The sequence below is a fragment of the Oncorhynchus clarkii genome, chromosome 18, assembly GCF_045791955.1.
Source record: "Oncorhynchus clarkii lewisi isolate Uvic-CL-2024 chromosome 18, UVic_Ocla_1.0, whole genome shotgun sequence".
Classification (NCBI taxonomy): domain Eukaryota; kingdom Metazoa; phylum Chordata; class Actinopteri; order Salmoniformes; family Salmonidae; genus Oncorhynchus; species Oncorhynchus clarkii.
Window position 1 is genome coordinate 52,711,902 of NC_092164.1, and position 17,318 is coordinate 52,729,219.

Consider the following 17,318-nt stretch of genomic DNA (forward strand, 5'->3'; position numbering starts at 1 on the left):
CATGGACCTGGCCAAGGCTTTCGACTCTGTCAATCACCATATTCTTATCAGCAGACTCAGTAGCCTCGGTTTTTCTAATGACTGCCTTGCCTGGTTCACCAACTACTTTGCAGACAGAGTTCAGTGTGTCAAATCGGAGGGCATGTTGTCCGGTCCTCTGGCAGTCTTTATGGGGGTGCCACAGGGTTCAATTCTCGGGCTGACTCTTTTCTCTGTATATATCAATGATGTTGCTCTTGCAGCGGGCAATTCCCTTATCCACCTCTACGCAGATGACACCATTCTGTATACTTCTGGCCCTTCCTTGGACACTGTGCTATCTAACCTCCAAATGAGCGTCAATGCCATACAACACTCCTTCCGTGGCCTCCAACTGCTCTTAAACTCTAGTAAAACCAAATGCATGCTTTTCAACCGTTCGCTGCCTGCACCCGCACGCCCGACTAGCATCACCACCCGGGATGGTTCCGACCTAGAATATGTGGACATCTATAAGTACCTAGGTGTCTGGCTAGACTGTAAACGCTCCTTCCAGACTCATATCAAACATCTCCAATCCAAAATCAAATCTAGAATCGGCTTTCTATTTCGCAACAAAGCCTCCTTCACTCACGCCGCCAAACTTACCCTAGTAAAACTGACTATCCTACCGATCCTCGACTTCGGCGATGTCATCTACAAAATAGCTTCCAATACTCTACTCAGCAAACTGGATGCAGTTTATCACAGTGCCATCCGTTTTGTTACTAAAGCACCTTATACCACCCACCACTGCGACCTGTATACTCTAGTCGGCTGGCCCTCGCTACATATTCGTCGCCATACCCACTGGCTCCAGGTCATCTACAAGTCCATGCTAGGTAAAGCTCCGCCTTATCTCAGTTCACTGGTCACGATGGCAACACCCACCCGTAGCACACGCTCCAGCAGGTGTATCTCACTGATCATCCCTAAAGCCAACACCTCATTTGGCCGCCTTTCCTTCCAGTTCTCTGCTGCCTGTGACTGGAATGAATTGCAAAAATCGTTGAAGTTGGAGACTTTTATCTCCCTCACCAACTTTAAACATCTGCTATCTGATCAGCTAACCGATCGCTGCAGCTGTACATAGTCCATCGGTAAATAGCCCACCCAATTTACCTACCTCATCCCCATACTGTTTTTATTTATTTACTTTTCTGCTCTTTTGCACACCAGTATCTCTACCTGCACATGACCATCTGATCATTTATCACTCCAGTGTTAACTGGACTCTTTTTTTTTTTTTTTTTTTTCCTACTGTGTTATTGACTTGTTTATTGTTTACTCCATGTGTAACTCTGTGTTGTTGTCTGTTCACACTGCTATGCTTTATCTTGGCCTGATCGCAGTTGTAAATGAGAACTTGTTCTCAACTAGCCTACCTGGTTAAATAAAGGTGAAATAAATAAATAAATAAATAAAGATCATAATTATGAACATTGAGTCATTGGTCCAACAGTACTCATGTGACCTATTGTCATCCATATGAATATCAAAATATTGATGAAATATTTTGATCACGCTGTATGTGGGCAAGAGACTTCCATTAGTGTGTACAGCAGTCTGTAACTTCAACTTGGCTCTGCTACACTGTACCAATCAGTCTATACGTTTGCTGCACGTCTCAAGTTGTGTTTATCCTACCAGCATTTGCAACTGTGATAAACTTGGCAACCCACCCGCTGTGCAAACTTTATACAGCGTAGGCAGTGGGCCGATTGCATTGTCCTGCCTAAATGGGATGTCGGTGGAGAGTTGGCCCACAGTTCCACCTAATTCAGCTGTTTTCGCCATTAACCACAATCAGTATATCTGCTCTGTTTCCTGCCATGGGAAAGTGGCTTTCGGCTAACTGTCGCTCTCTGGAACAATCTCAGCTCGAGTCCCTGCCAAAGGGAGTGACTCCAGGGAGACCCACAATGCTCTGGGTTCCCTAAGTTACGCACCACTGCAACTATGTGGCCTACAACATGAGAAATGTTCCAGACCAAAAAAAGGAAAGGAATACATATCCTCTGTGACCTCTAACACTGGTCCCCTCTGATAATCAAAAAGCATTCACATCCCAGTAGAGTAGGTCTGGTGGTCCCCTGCCAACAACAAGCATTCATCATGTAACTTTCCAAGATCTAGCTACTTGACCCCTCCAAACCTCCCAGGCTTAGCTAGCCTTCCATCTGAACATTTTGAAGTACGTAGCTTTAATTTGTCTTGTTCTGCCCATGCTCGAGAGAAGTGTGTTATTGGATGTGATCCAAATACAAAGTAAACAGATAAACGTTGACTTGGGGTTGAGATGAAAAATGTTTCCAATCGATCCTGTTGCTATTCAAACTTTCACAAGGTCTTCACCTCTTGACAGTCCTGTTATGACTCAAACCACTCAAATGTTGCTTTGAGCAAAACATCTTAACATACAGTAAATAGGCTGTCCATGTTGATGTACTGTACAGTAATCCTTCAAAATCTACATTCCATATCAATTTGACTTGTACAGTGTTTGAAAGTGTTAGCTAAAGCTAAATTAGCATAATGAAAGTAATCCCCATATAAATCTGTCAGATTAAACTAGAGATATCATTATTTTTTTTGGCGTTGGATATGTCTCGATCCACCGTGCTTGTCAGACCATGAGATGTCCTGAAAATCGGTCTTCTCACAAAATCGGCTGTAACGTCCGTACGGTTTGGCCTAGAAACTATTGCGACCCTCACAGTCTTGGGTTCTTGGGACTCGTCTGAAGTCGGTACAGCCGATCGACCAACTTTTGTCTGTGGAGTCCGAACAGTTATGGCTATACAGTTTGGGCTTCCACTCAGTGGAAAGGTGAGACTCTCACAAACACATACATGTCGCTTGATTTGCTCTAGGATGCCCACAGGCCTCACAAGACTCATCTGAAGACCCCCCCTGGTACCAGTTAAAAAGAACATGGAAGTATACAGAATATGGAGACTGTTTAGTGACAAAAAAAAGGGGTTAAATATATGTCAAGAAAACTAAAACAAATCTTTCCTGACACTTCAGAACAAACTTCCTTTAGATGTTTTCGGGAGGGGGACTATCTGTTGCTCCATCAAGTGAATCTGTTATTCAATGCATGTGTTCAGCAAATATTTTGATTTTATTTTTGGGGGATCTTTCAAGGGTCTTAAAATTTGAAATCAAATAGCAAAATAATCCTTGATATGACATTCTTAAAACAATTCCATATAGCTTACCAGAACCCCTTCCCCGGCTTAGACAAGGCCAAGACTGTAATGGGTTAAACACATGGTTATGATAAAGCCAAGGGAGCTGACAAATATCCATGTTTGCGATAATCAAATATACTTAATTATTTGTTGCAGAAAACAATGATGGATTTGTTCATTGTTAAAGCTCATTGCAATCAAGAAAGACATCTGTTATTTAAGGAGAAACGTGGCAACACGATGGGATGAAATCTCCCACATTTTGTGTCAAAGTCTATGATTAAAATGTGTTCTTGTCTTATGTCTCATTATTTTTTATATGTTTAGAGTTAAAAAAGTAAAACATACATGTAAGTCTTCAGCGGTCAATATAGTCCCTACTGTCACATCTGGAGAATCCAACCAAGACATCATGCAATAATTCCAAATGAGAACAGAGGGAAATTGAAAGTTTTTTATTAAAACCAAAACAATGTTTATAACCAAATGTATTATATTGAAGTATTACAATGCATTAATTTGTTTGGCAATACAATGAATAATATGAGCAATACGCGCTGTAACTTTAGCTTTGCTGCTCATTGAACTGAGCCTGTCGTCATCCGAAACAAAATGGTCCTGAGTCCCATTACACCTCCTTCATGTATGTCCTCACTGCAATCACATCTCCCATCATGCATTTCTGTAAGGATGAGAAGTAAGAGTGGAATAGGAGTGGAAGAGGAGAGGAAGAGGAGAGGAGGGAAAAGGAGAAGAGAGGCGAATAGGAGAGGAAAATAGGGTGTGTTACAGTAGGTCAGAGTTTAGATGTTTCAGGTGCAGGCGAAGAGCCAGGAATACACATTCCAGCATATGTTTTAGGTTAAAGGGTGATAAAACACTTGTTCAATGTCAGATGTAAAATGGTTGAGCTTACATAGTCCAGTGTGACTTAACTTTCCCAACAAGTTTCATTGGCAACATTTCAACTTTGTGGTGAAAAAAGTTTTTCTAAATGCATTTATATCATACATTTTTACATTAGTCTGTCAAGTTAAGAAGTTATTTACAAATAAACAAGCACTACAAACATGCCAAAAAAGACTACAGGACCATTTGAGAAACGTTTTTTTATTTATATAAGTAATTAAAAAACGATTCCTTACCGCTATCAACTTTCCATCACCAGTCACCTCTCTCTCTATTGTTGTCTCTTTGCCGTCCCACTTCTGTTTTTGCACAAGTTTGCAATTTTCAAGACTAAAAACGGTCTGAAGATGAAAGAAAAAAAAGAAAGTTATTTCCAATGACCCGTTAACCCAAATCAACGGACTTTCACACACAGATTTTTATCAAAACCAACCATTGTTTTTCTGTCGTCTGCGGTTGTTTCTTCGAAAGGCTCGTTGAGATTGAATTTAACCTCAACCGTTTTGAAAGTGCTCTGAGATTTCAAACAGATCATTCCTTGGTCGTCCATGTTGATGATCAAGCTGGGCTTGGTGCGGTTTCCCACCTGTCGGGTCGCGAAACCAACACCTGCACAACGGAGAACAAACTGTCAAGAGGGATGTATGACAGTGTAGCGTGGTGCAACCCAATGCATAATACATAATAATTGATGTAAATAAAAATGACTAGCCTTATCATAGCATCATGTTATATGTATATTATTATATACATTCATATGTAATCAATAATTTAAGATTAGACACATATATCATACCCAAAGCTTTCATGTAGTCATCAAAGTTCTCGCTGGAAATCATTTTCCAGGTCCCCACAAACTTGTCAACCATCTTTCCAGTTAGCCTATATCTGCAATATTCCCAACAGTTCAGTCTATTGGTCCAAGCTCAACTCTACTCACTCAGTTGAGAACGAGCCACGGTTTTAAAGGGATCTCTCTGGCTCGCGCATTCTAAAACTACCCAATCACAGTCATGAACGTCACTGTATGTAGTTCCTCAATTTTCGATGGATGGAATAATGCTAGAATGGGTGAAAGGTTTTTGAGTGCCACATCTACTACTGTGCCAAATTACGTTTAGCTTACTATGTCAGAGGCTATGCGTTTCACAATGTCCTTTCAAACGCTTAAAAGAGTGTCTATTACTCTGCAAATAGTTGACAAATCACATGCTCCAAAACTATGACAGAGGGAGATAATACAATCTAATAGCCTACATAGAGTGGACAAAGATTATCTTAAACTTGGCAGAAAAAAATAAAATGATTTTCACTTCAAATATGTCTTATGCCATCGAACCTAAATAACTTTAAAAAGTGAAAATGCACACAATACAACTTCGCTAAACGTAAAACCATTCAATAAGTTCTATAATTGAGTGAAAAACAACACAGAATAGTTCAATTAAAGTATTTTATTATAAACATTTACAAATACACATACACATTACTGAGGGTGGGACTACTTCTTGGCTGTAATTTTGGCCTGGGGGTCCTTGGCTACACATCGGGACTGCAGTGCTGTCAGCATCTCCTTGATGGTCAGTCTCGCTCCCTTCATCATTAGCCTTTCTCAGTCCACTGTAGGGAAGAGGCTAAAGCACTCGTTGAGCTGAGGCAGGATAAAAGGTACACAAAACCAAATTGGGAACTCAGCTACTTGGTACCAAATGGTGAGGACCCCAAAGAATCCAATAAGCTAATTACTATTACAGTGCCTTGCGAAAGTATTCGGCCCCCTTGAACTTTGCGACCTTTTGCCACATTTCAGGCTTCAAACATAAAGATATAAAACTGTATTTTTTTGTGAAGAATCAACAACAAGTGGGACACAATCATGAAGTGGAACGACATTTATTGGATATTTCAAACTTTTTTAACATATCAAAAACTGAAAAATTGGGCGTGCAAAATTATTCAGCCCCCTTAAGTTAATACTTTGTAGCGCCACCTTTTGCTGCGATTACAGCTGTAAGTCGCTTGGGGTATGTCTCTATCAGTTTTGCACATCGAGAGACTGAATTTTTTTCCCATTCCTCCTTGCAAAACAGCTCAAGCTCAGTGAGGTTGGATGGAGAGCATTTGTGAACAGCAGTTTTCAGTTCTTTCCACAGATTCTCGATTGGATTCAGGTCTGGACTTTGACTTGGCCATTCTAACACCTGGATATGTTTATTTTTGAACCATTCCATTGTAGATTTTGCTTTATGTTTTGGATCATTGTCTTGTTGGAAGACAAATCTCCGTCCCAGTCTCAGGTCTTTTGCAGACTCCATCAGGTTTTCTTCCAGAATGGTCCTGTATTTGGCTCCATCCATCTTCCCATCAATTTTAACCATCTTCCCTGTCCCTGCTGAAGAAAAGCAGGCCCAAACCATGATGCTGCCACCACCATGTTTGACAGTGGGGATGGTGTGTTCAGCTGTGTTGCTTTTACGCCAAACATAACATTTTGCATTGTTGCCAAAAAGTTCAATTTTGGTTTCATCTGACCAGAGCACCTTCTTCCACATGTTTGGTGTGTCTCCCAGGTGGCTTGTGGCAAACTTTAAACAACACTTTTTATGGATATCTTTAAGAAATGGCTTTCTTCTTGCCACTCTTCCATAAAGGCCAGATTTGTGCAATATACGACTGATTGTTGTCCTATGGACAGAGTCTCCCACCTCAGCTGTAGATCTCTGCAGTTCGTCCAGAGTGATCATGGGCCTCTTGGCTGCATGTCTGATCAGTCTTCTCCTTGTATGAGCTGAAAGTTTAGAGGGACGGCCAGGTCTTGGTAGATTTGCAGTGGTCTGATACTCCTTCCATTTCAATATTATCGCTTGCACAGTGCTCCTTGGGATGTTTAAAGCTTGGGAAATCTTTTTGTATACAAATCCGGCTTTAAACTTCTTCACAACAGTATCTCGGACCTGCCTGGTGTGTTCCTTGTTCTTCATGATGCTCTCTGCGCTTTTAACGGACCTCTGAGACTATCACAGTGCAGGTGCATTTATACGGAGACTTGATTACACACAGGTGGATTGTATTTATCATCATTAGTCATTTAGGTCAACATTGGATCATTCAGAGATCCTCACTGAACTTCTGGAGAGAGTTTGCTGCACTGAAAGTAAAGGGGCTGAATAATTTTGCACGCCTAATTTTTCAGTTTTTGATATGTTAAAAAAGTTTGAAATATCCAATAAATGTCGTTCCACTTCATGATTGTATCCCACTTGTTGTTGATTCTTCACAAAAAAATACAGTTTTATATCTTTATGTTTGATGCCTGAAATGTGGCAAAAGGTCGCAAAGTTCAAGGGGGCTGAATACTTTCGCAAGGCACTGTATGTAGGCTAATTATGTTTTTGTAAATACTGGTCTGGAACAAAAGCCTGCACACTATATCTCTCCAGTACCAGGATTGGTGACAACTGGCAATATAGACCTACCTTAGGCCTATATTATGTAAAGTTTAGGTAAAAGTCAACTTTATTCTACTTACTAAATGTAATGTCCACCAGTGGTTCAGACTGGTCATGTTTCACTTCTGTCATCACCTCACAGTTTATACTGGTAGATCTGGCCTTCTCAGATCCAACCATAACCAGGAACTCCCTGCAGGACACCAACAAGGAACGTCACATTAACAGGGGATGCATCTCTGTGTGGGGATTGATCCATCACCGGAATAAGAAATATAGATTAACTTCACCCATTCAGAAGAGAAAAAATATCTGTAAATTACATGCCAACCGTTACTTATTTCAGCGAGCCTCTTAATTATGCTATGCAGTAGATTATAGGCCTACATAATCAGTTAATGGATAGTTTATAGATGGTTTGTAAATCTGGAATAAACAGTCATATAACACATTGCTTGATGATGCTTGCCAAATATTGAGTTTACAGCAATAGCATTCTAACATTAGCATTTAACGGTTGTTGCCAGTGAAGCAAGAAGCTGAATGACAATCTCGATCTACCAATCTCAACGTTTATTAGGCGAGATATTTAAGGTTGCTAGCTAGAAACTAATAACCTTGCTAAATCTGACTATATCAACAATATGAAGAAATGTTGCAAAAAAAAATGACTGGTTGCACAGATAACACTAAACGATGCCGTGATTGTCTGTGAGCATCTGTGAAATGAGAGATGCATTATTTGTCCTACAGGAGAGAGTTGCTTCCCTTTCATAGAATGAATAAAAGTACATTCTGCTCACTAGAAAAATGTATATTCACATGGCTCAAGTAGACAACTTACTTTCTTACCGTGTGGAACGAACATTGGATTCAAATGGACAAATCTGCACAACAATGTTCTTGACTGCTTCAGCACCACCGCTGACCTACCGTATGCCGCCATATTTTCGCAACGATGACCTTTCAACCTGGGCGCTGTTCAGGAACGTCTCGAGCGCAGATTCTACAAGAGTGAGTTCACAGTTTTGAAACTGTTCTGTTACTGTTTCCAGGTGGTGGAGCAGACTCCTGGCACACAGACCCAGTGTCATTGTTTCTAGGGGGTGGTTGATGTTGATTTATTTTAATATGACACTATCAGGTGGGTGTGTCACTGCAGAGAGGCTAATTTTGAATACATACAGATCTGCTTTACTTACTTTCACCTCCGCAGACTGTGTTCAGTCACGGATACGGTCTCAGAACAGCCTATGAGCATATTGACAGATCTATTGATAATTTGCAAATTTACTGAATACTCTCACAACAGATGTTCATCGCTAGAGGGGAGTAGTGGATAACACAAGTAAAAGCTTCCTATGTCACTTTTACTAATGGCTCATTCTGCACACACTAGATGGCAGTAATGGAGAAAACATGAATAATGTTACAAATTGATCATTCAAATAATTTATCGGGTTACAACTTTGCATGGTGTGTGAACATAGTTTTAACATTTATTTAACGAGTGACGGCATTTAAAAAGCAACGAATCCCTTTGAAAACGGCATCTATTCGAGTCAGTATCAGTTATTCTAGTGTCGAAATTGACTACAAAGTGTAAGTAGGATCATTTGGGTCAGAAAGTCAGTCTCGTCTTAAATGGAGTTTGGAACATCCATGTGTCACAACTGGTAATGAAGGTTGGGTTTTGATTATATGATTTCCATTTGCCCACTAACATGGGGTGAACAGCTGCAGTGATTGCTCTCTGTCCAATAGCATAGACAGTGAGACAGACTTCCTCATCTACAGTGTCTCATGGGGGAAAAACATAATTAACCAAATGCAGAGCCAGTCAGGAAACACACCCCCAATACTGAAATCTGGTTTTTCTTATGAGTAACAGAAAAACACCAATGCCAATCAGCATGTTCAGTGGCTCTTTAAATTGTCTTTGGTGTGTGGGTGAATATGTTGTAGATAGCCCAGTGTAGTGAACGGCGGGTCAGGGAAGCAAACCCAGGGTGCTGGCGTGAAAGGCAAACAGTCTGCGCATTGAAACAATAGGCTTAACCCACTTGGTGGGAATTGTAATGTGGCTCATATAGCAAGGCTCACCACACTTCTCCCTCCAAACCGGAAGGCACATCCTCTTGTTTCGACTACTCAGACCCCTTTAAAAGTTTGGGCCGTGTGTTGCAATGGCCTCATTGAACCAGTACATCATCCCACTTCTGGCACCAATGTAGCGAACGGCAGGGCAGGGAAGCTAACCAGGGTCCCTAGCGCGAAAGGCAAACACTCCACGTATTGTGCCAATAGGGTTATCCCACTTGGTGGGAATTGTAACAAGGATCGCTACAATAGGATTAATTAGGCTATAATTCAGTGCCACTGACGCCTACTTGATAATATGTACAAACTTAGGTAGGCTTTGTCAAATCATGTTCACCTTATTGAAATGATGACTACAGAGTTTTGAAACCCAGAGGACCAACAGAATCGACAAACCAGACCAGGGTTTGGGAAGTCAATGGGAGAAGTAAAAAATGTATCCTAAATTGTTAATTTTCTCGAAATCTAAAGGCAAAATCTAGATTTGAGACAATGTCTTAAGTAGCTGAAAATGTCATGACTACAACTTCGTTAGACGTGTTTCTGGGCATGACCTATGCTAGCTAATGTCACAATGACAACACCTACAGTACAACCGTAATCAGGGATTTCCAGAGTCCTATATTTAAGTAATAAGACCTGAGAGGGTGTGGTATATAGCCAATATACCATGGCTAAGAGCTGTTCTTATAAGTGACACAACGCAGAGTGCCTGGATATAGCCCTTAGTCGTGGTATATTGTCCATATACCACAACCCCCCGAGGAGCCTTATTGCTATTATAAACTGCTTTCAAGTCTGATATACCACGGCTGTCAGCCAATCACAACCGGCGTGATTGGGAGTCCCAAAGGGCGGTGCACATTTGGCCCAGCGTTGTCCGGGTTTGACCAGTGTTGGCCGTCATTGTAAATAAGAATTTGTTCTTAACTGACTTGCCTAGTTAAATAAAGGTACATTTTTTATTTTAAAAAAAAATCAGCATTCAGGGATCAAACCATTCAGTATATAAGAGAAAATATACCACAGGTATGATGCGAAACTACTTTTTTACTGTTCTAATTACATTGGTAAGCAATTTATAATAGCAATATGGCTCCTCGGGGGTTAGTGGCACTGTATATGGCCAATATAAAGCGGCTAAGGGCTGTATCCAGGCACTCTGCGTCGTGTCACTTATAAGAACAGCCCTTAGCCGTGGTATATTGGCCATGTGCCACACCCCCTCAGGACTTATTGCTTAAATATACTACAGTGTTCAGCCAATCAGCATCTAGGAGCCAAACTAACCAGTTTATAATTCTTAATATTTAGCTCTGGAGATTTCTATTGGCGAAACAATTTCTAGGCGACTTTATTTAAATTCTCTTTGTTATAGCCACTGACCCAAAAATGGTGTATAAATTATAGATAGCTCACTCAAGCCATTTACAATTGTCCCGAAAAATTATGTTCTGGTTTACTTAAGTGGGTTTGTAGCAGCTGGGTCTGGTCTACTTAGGTCATTGACTTTCATTGAACCAGTAAAAAACTATGAGTGGGGTGTATCACTTCCTCTTCCATCTCTGAATGGACTTACCTCTCACTTGACTTACCTCTCACTACCATCAAGACATGCAGTTTAATCTGCCGCAGGCCTACTGTAGTGTTCTTGTCCACAAAGTGGAAGGAGCAAATGTGATCGTTTCGGGGGTTTCTTCATAAAAAGGTTGACGAGATGGATAGTTTGGAGGTGGGTGTAGATCGTAATGTGCCACAACTGTACTCGGACCGTAAAAGGTTGATTATCAGTACATTGCAGCTCTAAAAAAACCTTCAACCTTTACTGAACATATTATATGCTACACTCTTAGATAAAAATAATTGAAGAACCCTTTTTGGTTCCAGGTAGAACCCTTTCCACAAAGGGTTCTACGTGGAACCCACAATAGTTCTTCCTGGAGCGAGAAAGGGTTCTACCTGGAACCAAAAAGGGTTCTCCTATGGGGGCAGACAAAGAATCCTTTTGGAACCCATTTTTCTAAGAGTGTATTAGTATATGCTAATGGTTTGTCATGAAGAACTCATCGTTAAACGGTGGGTCAACTTAGCTAGCTACTGCAAGTAACTGAAGCTGAAGTGTGAAGAATTGGCTACTGGAAATTCCACCACTAAGGAAGCAAAGATGGCGGAGGCAGCTCTATTTCCATTAAGTTCTCTCAGTATTGGCTATAGGCCTATTTAATTTCCACTGGTCATAATAAACAATAATTATCCATGTGTATCCTAAATTCCCAAATATTTTGTATAATTTCACTTTTTTTCATGCATCTATAGCACATATTTTATGCTATTCTCTTAATTAATATTCAATAAACACTAGCGACTGTTTCTGAATAACATGACATGATTGATTACTGTAACTGAGAGGAAATCGCTACTGACAATCTCTGCTAATCTACTGACTGATGATGTTGGTGTGTAAAATTAAGTTAGGTTGGAGAGGACCGACCGTCTGGGGCAATCTGTCATGATCTAATTTAATATAGCAGAGGTAAATACATGCACACGCACACGCACACACACACACACACACACACACACACACACACACACACACACACACACACACACACACACACACACACACACACACACACACACACACACACACACACACACACACACACACACACACACACACACACACTGTCATGCTCTGAGTCAATAAAGCAGAGGTGTGTCTTTAAAATAGACAATCAAACTGACATGTCACATAAGAAAATGAATGTCGAGTGAGGAAGTAGAGTATAAGGCAAGCTACAGTTGTTTGCTTCTAGAACCAGGTGGAAAGGGTCAACTATACAAGAATGCACACAATGCAAAACACTTTTATTCAAATGATACTGTCGGTGGTTTGTCAGATGCCGTTCGTGTTTGAGTCTTTTCATGGGGTTCTACTCCATGTGTCGCCTACATAGTGCTTTATTAACACAGGCATTTTCCCGATTTAACCAAGAAATGTTGTCAAAACTGATTTCCAAGCAGAAAATGTCAAACAATATGGCATTGGGTTATAATGAAAAGCAGTGGGTGAATGTAGCAGTATTCATTAATCAAATCCATTCATGGTACACTTAATTTAAACTCAGATAGATAGTCCCACCTTCATGTCTAACGTACCAAGAAATATGGTATATATATTCTGCCACGGCCTCTGTGTCCTCTGAACCATAAATAAATGTAGGCAGGCTACAGTACGCATACAGTACAATGATAACAGCTGTGGTGGGTTGTGACTGTGAGAAAACATTGTATATGACAACATACGTCACCAAAATATTGCACAAAAGAACATTTCCAAGCTGCCATCATCTCTTTTTCAGTTTTGCGGAAATAAAATGCTTTTATTTTTAGCTATACTCTATTCATCAACGTGATAAATAGTGTTAAAAGGGGTTTTATGACATTCCCACACCCTCACCATTAATGTCCATTTTTCTATTAAGAAGTGTAAGTAACAGGCTTTATTTTGATTCATACAGTATTCACCACTCCCCAAGCCCTGTTGCAGCCCTAAACTCAATGTTCTGTTCAGTCAGAGGACCAAGTCATAAGCAGGGAGGGGGCAGGCTCAAAGAAACAATGTAGCGGAATTGACCAGGGAGGGGTCAATTCCTAATAAAGGTTAAATAACAGTAAGGGGTGTTTGTATATTATTTTCTACTGGTTTTGTCAACTTTGAGTGCCTAAATATAAGTTATGGCCATGCTGAATTATTCTTTCAATCAGCCTATGAGGGGATTATCAGGAAGCCAAAGATGACTGTCATTGTCTTACTTCATTTATTAACCAAAGGAGGGCTCACTCCCAAAATACCCATACAGGCTTGTTGAAGACGGGCAGACTACAGCTATTGTCTTTGTGTAGGCTACCCTGTGTTCTTAATACTCATCTGTCAAGGTATCTTGTTCTGCAAATAAAAGTGGTGTTCTAAAACAATTAAATGCCATTATAATAATGTATAACACATTAGATCTAACCTAATACATTGACTCTACATTACTCTACATTGCATTACCATATATTTCCCGTTGAATCAACTGGTTGAATCAACGTTGTTTCCACGTCATTTCAATGACATTAAATTGAACCAACGTGGAATAGACGTTGAATTGACATCTGTTTCCAGTGGGAACGCTCTCCACGTTCTGAGTGCAATTACGCACTACATGTCCCAGAGACCATAGCGCAGCTGCTTGCCCGATCTGTCACTCCTCCTCAACATTTTACCGGAGAAAAGGAGTGGGTCTGGGTGCATAGTCAGAATAGCAACGTACAACGTCTGGGAATATTCGCGCACGGTAGAGAACGCGCCTCAGAGCTCCTCAGTTTTGAATACAATTTGTTTTGAGGGTTTACCAAGACGTATTCATTTTATGTAAATTCTTTATTAAATGCGGGGTTTTCTGAGGTGGTGGAGCCGCACTGCACAAATCCAACGAGTTTCAATTCAACAGTAGACTAACGACCGACTGCTATTCATGGATGGTCTTCTAAGGTAAGTGGTCTCCAGACTCCTTCATCAGCGAATGTAGAAAGTTGCGTCTTCATGTCGACGGGTCCGTTTATTTCGAATGGTATTGAGGTGTGGGTTTGGGTTGCTATAGGCAAATTTTCCCGAAACTTCATTGATATGTCTTAAAAAAAAAAAAATTATGCCGCAGCACCGCCATGCGAGGAAGGCGGGCGTCGAACAGTCGCTTTGAGGAATGGACCAAATTTTGGGGGGAATATTGATTAGGAAGATAGTAGCCGTGGTTCTCAACGTCACAGTTGAAAAATTCGACTAGGGTGATGGGGCACATGGGTTGCAGGGAGACCGCTATCGGATGATAGGTGTATGCTGCTTCAACTAGTTGGAGCGCTGAATCAAAGTTTCTGCATAGTTAGGCAATTTAATATATTGCAATGCAGCAGTTACAATGTGGGGGATCAATTCAAAGTTGAATGCTGTGCATCTCGCTTGCTGCCCTGCGTTTGCCATGAGTTCTCAGTTTTTACTGGGAAGTATATTAATTCCTTCCTATTTCATATTGTAGGCTTTTCAAAAAGCCACACATGTATTATGGATAAGAAGACAGACTTGGCATGGTATTACTATAAAGAAGCTTTTACACTTTCAAGACAAATGTAGAGATTAGAGCATTGGCCTCTTGCAAATATTTTGTTTGTCTATTCTCTTCAAGTACAACCGTTTTTTTAGTTTTATAGTCAATGAAATTAATATTATCTAGCATTTGGCACTCAATTTTTATAACAGTGACATTACTCTAGTGTTGAGATGCAAATGTACTTCCTGCATGGGTACATATATAAACTGGGTATATAGTCACACCGCAAGACCAGCAGCAGGTGACAGTAGGTGTTTTATATTCTACTTAGTACCCTGATGGTATATTGAGATGCACAGTGTTATTGACACCAACAGGCGTTTAGAGGTTTCTTCCTACCACTGGCATGGCAGGCTGGCACTTACTGTACCCACTGTGCCAAGAGAAACACCCTCCCTCGGTCTGTGTGGACGTCCTCTGTGTGTGTTGTGTGTGTGTGTGTAGTCTGTCTACGGGGATTAAAAAGAAGAACTCAGGCTTCAAACTTTCCCAGATTCTCTGGCCAGTTTGGCAGTATGCAGTGCAGACAACCACTACTACTGTAACATAACAATCATCACATTATTTTGCCCACATGTTGGACGCTTCCCTCAGGAAGACGGTTACTCTCTGCTGTACTATACCACAGTGAGTTTATTGACTGATAGTTACTGTTAATCTAAAAGTCTTGATATAAACAAACCTTTGTCATTCAAATGATTGATTTAACAAGACGACAGCGTTAACAGCTGCGTTCGTTAATGCCAGCTTATTACACCTTCATGTCAAAGATGTGGTTTGAATCAGTTTCGAGTTTTATTAGTCGTATGTACAGAATACACATGGTATACATTGTCCAACGAAATGCTTACAGCTCAACATCCTAATTTTTCACTGATAGTAATATAATAGTGATTGTGTTTGACAACATAGTTTGAAGCAGACAACAGTGCGTGCGGGACATATCTGTCATAACTGTAACCCCTACATTAGTGGTGTACTATGTCAGGTCAAAACGAGCTGTAGGGAAACTGGCAGCTGTTGGTGGAGGGGACTTGAAGTGCACTTCTTCAGCACACACAACTACGTTATTCTAAAACACGGGGAACCAACACAACTACGTTCTTCTAAAACACGGGGAACCAACACAACTACGTTCTTCTAAAACACGGGGAACCAACACAACTACGTTCTTCTAAAACACGGGGAACCAACACAACTACGTTCTTCTAAAACACGGGGAACCAACACAACTACGTTCTTCTAAAACACGGGGAACCAACACAACTACATTCTTCTAAAACACGGAGAACCAACACAACTACGTTCTTCTAAAACACGGGGAACCAACACAACTACGTTCTTCTAAAACACGGGGAACCAACACAACTACGTTATTCTAAAACACGGGGAACCAACACAATTACGTTCTTCTAAAACACGGGGAACCAACACAACTACGTTCTTCTAAAACACGGGGAACCAACACAACTACGTTCTTCTAAAACACGGGGAACCAACACAATTACGTTCTTCTAAAACACGGGGAACCAACACAATTACGTTCTTCTAAAACACGGGGAACCAACACAATTACGTTCTTCTAAAACACGGAGAACCAACACAATTACGTTCTTCTAAAACACGGAGAACCAACACAATTACATTCTTCTAAAACACGGAGAACCAACACAATTACGTTCTTCTAAAACACGGGGAACCAACACAACTACGTTCTTCTAAAACACGGAGAACCAACACAATTACGTTCTTCTAAAACACGGAGAACCAACACAATTACGTTCTTCTAAAACACGGAGAACCAACACAATTACGTTCTTCTAAAACACGGAGAACCAACACAATTACGTTCTTCTAAAACACGGGGAACCAACACAATTACGTTCTTCTAAAACACGGGGAACCAACACAATTACGTTCTTCTAAAACACGGGGAACCAACACAATTACGTTCTTCTAAAACACGGAGAACCAACACAATTACGTTCTTCTAAAACACGGAGAACCAACACAATTACGTTCTTCTAAAACACGGGGAACTATGAGGACTTTGGAGAGATGGAAGCTTTTTGTTCACACCTTCTGAGTGACAGGAGCACACTTCCGTTGTCCAAGTGTTTCTACAGCTGGGATTAGAGACAATGTGTGAAGTTGTCTGCACTGCACCCACTGGGCTTCTCAACCTTGATTATACTGATAGCTAGTGATAGGGATGCCATAAACATATAGCATGATTATTGTCTGATTTATTTAAATAGGCTTTACTGATCTAGGCTAATGTATATCTATCTCACACATGCTTGATTATCCACTTCAGAAAGCTTGAAAAGTGTTTGTTACCATCATTCGGATGTAAACAGTGAGGTGTCTGGTTCTCCACTCTGACACTCTGAGAGGCAATTACTTCAACATGCTCCATTTGACACCTTTGAACATTAAACTGGTTTACCTCAGGGGCTGAGAGTGAAATTGTGAAAATTGCTAAGGGCCCC

General features: G+C 40.7%; 2 protein-coding genes and 1 pseudogene across 3 annotated transcripts in view; 1 reads left to right on the plus strand and 2 right to left on the minus strand.

Moving 5' to 3' along the window:
* Window positions 1–3,655: 3,655 nt before the first annotated feature.
* LOC139373685 (fatty acid-binding protein, heart-like) lies at window positions 3,656–5,092 on the minus strand. The gene is made up of 4 exons (XM_071114528.1): window positions 4,921–5,092; window positions 4,558–4,733; window positions 4,361–4,465; window positions 3,656–3,897 (listed from the first exon to the last, which is right to left on the minus strand). The coding sequence occupies exons 1-4, from the start codon at window positions 4,991–4,993 to the stop codon at window positions 3,844–3,846; spliced, it is 408 nt and encodes a 135-aa protein (XP_070970629.1). The 5' UTR covers window positions 4,994–5,092; the 3' UTR covers window positions 3,656–3,843.
* A 533-nt stretch (window positions 5,093–5,625) lies between these two features.
* Window positions 5,626–8,525, minus strand: LOC139373686 (large ribosomal subunit protein mL53-like; annotated as a pseudogene).
* Window positions 8,526–13,988: 5,463 nt separating this feature from the next.
* The window catches only part of LOC139373687 (phosphoprotein associated with glycosphingolipid-enriched microdomains 1-like), an 82,634-nt gene continuing 79,304 nt past the window's right edge, over window positions 13,989–17,318 (plus strand). Inside the window, exon 1 of one of the 2 annotated variants that reach the window (XM_071114530.1) lies at window positions 13,989–14,213. The gene's annotated coding sequence lies outside the window, so the exon portion shown is untranslated. The remainder of the gene's footprint in view (window positions 14,214–17,318) is intronic. The other variant, XM_071114529.1, reaches the window with a different exon arrangement.

What these genes read in the sequence shown, in the direction of transcription:
- LOC139373685 (XM_071114528.1), bottom strand. Translation starts at nt 4,993, where the DNA reads ATGGTTGACAAGTTTGTGGGGACCTGGAAAATGATTTCCAGCGAGAAC. An exon ending in TGACTACATGAAAGCTTTGG is followed by an intron (nt 4,734 to 4,920) that starts GTATGATATATG and finishes TCCGTTGTGCAG; the next exon opens with GTGTTGGTTTCGCGACCCGA. An exon ending in GTGATGGAAAGTTGATAGCG is followed by an intron (nt 3,898 to 4,360) that starts GTAAGGAATCGT and finishes TCATCCTTACAG; the next exon opens with AAATGCATGATGGGAGATGT.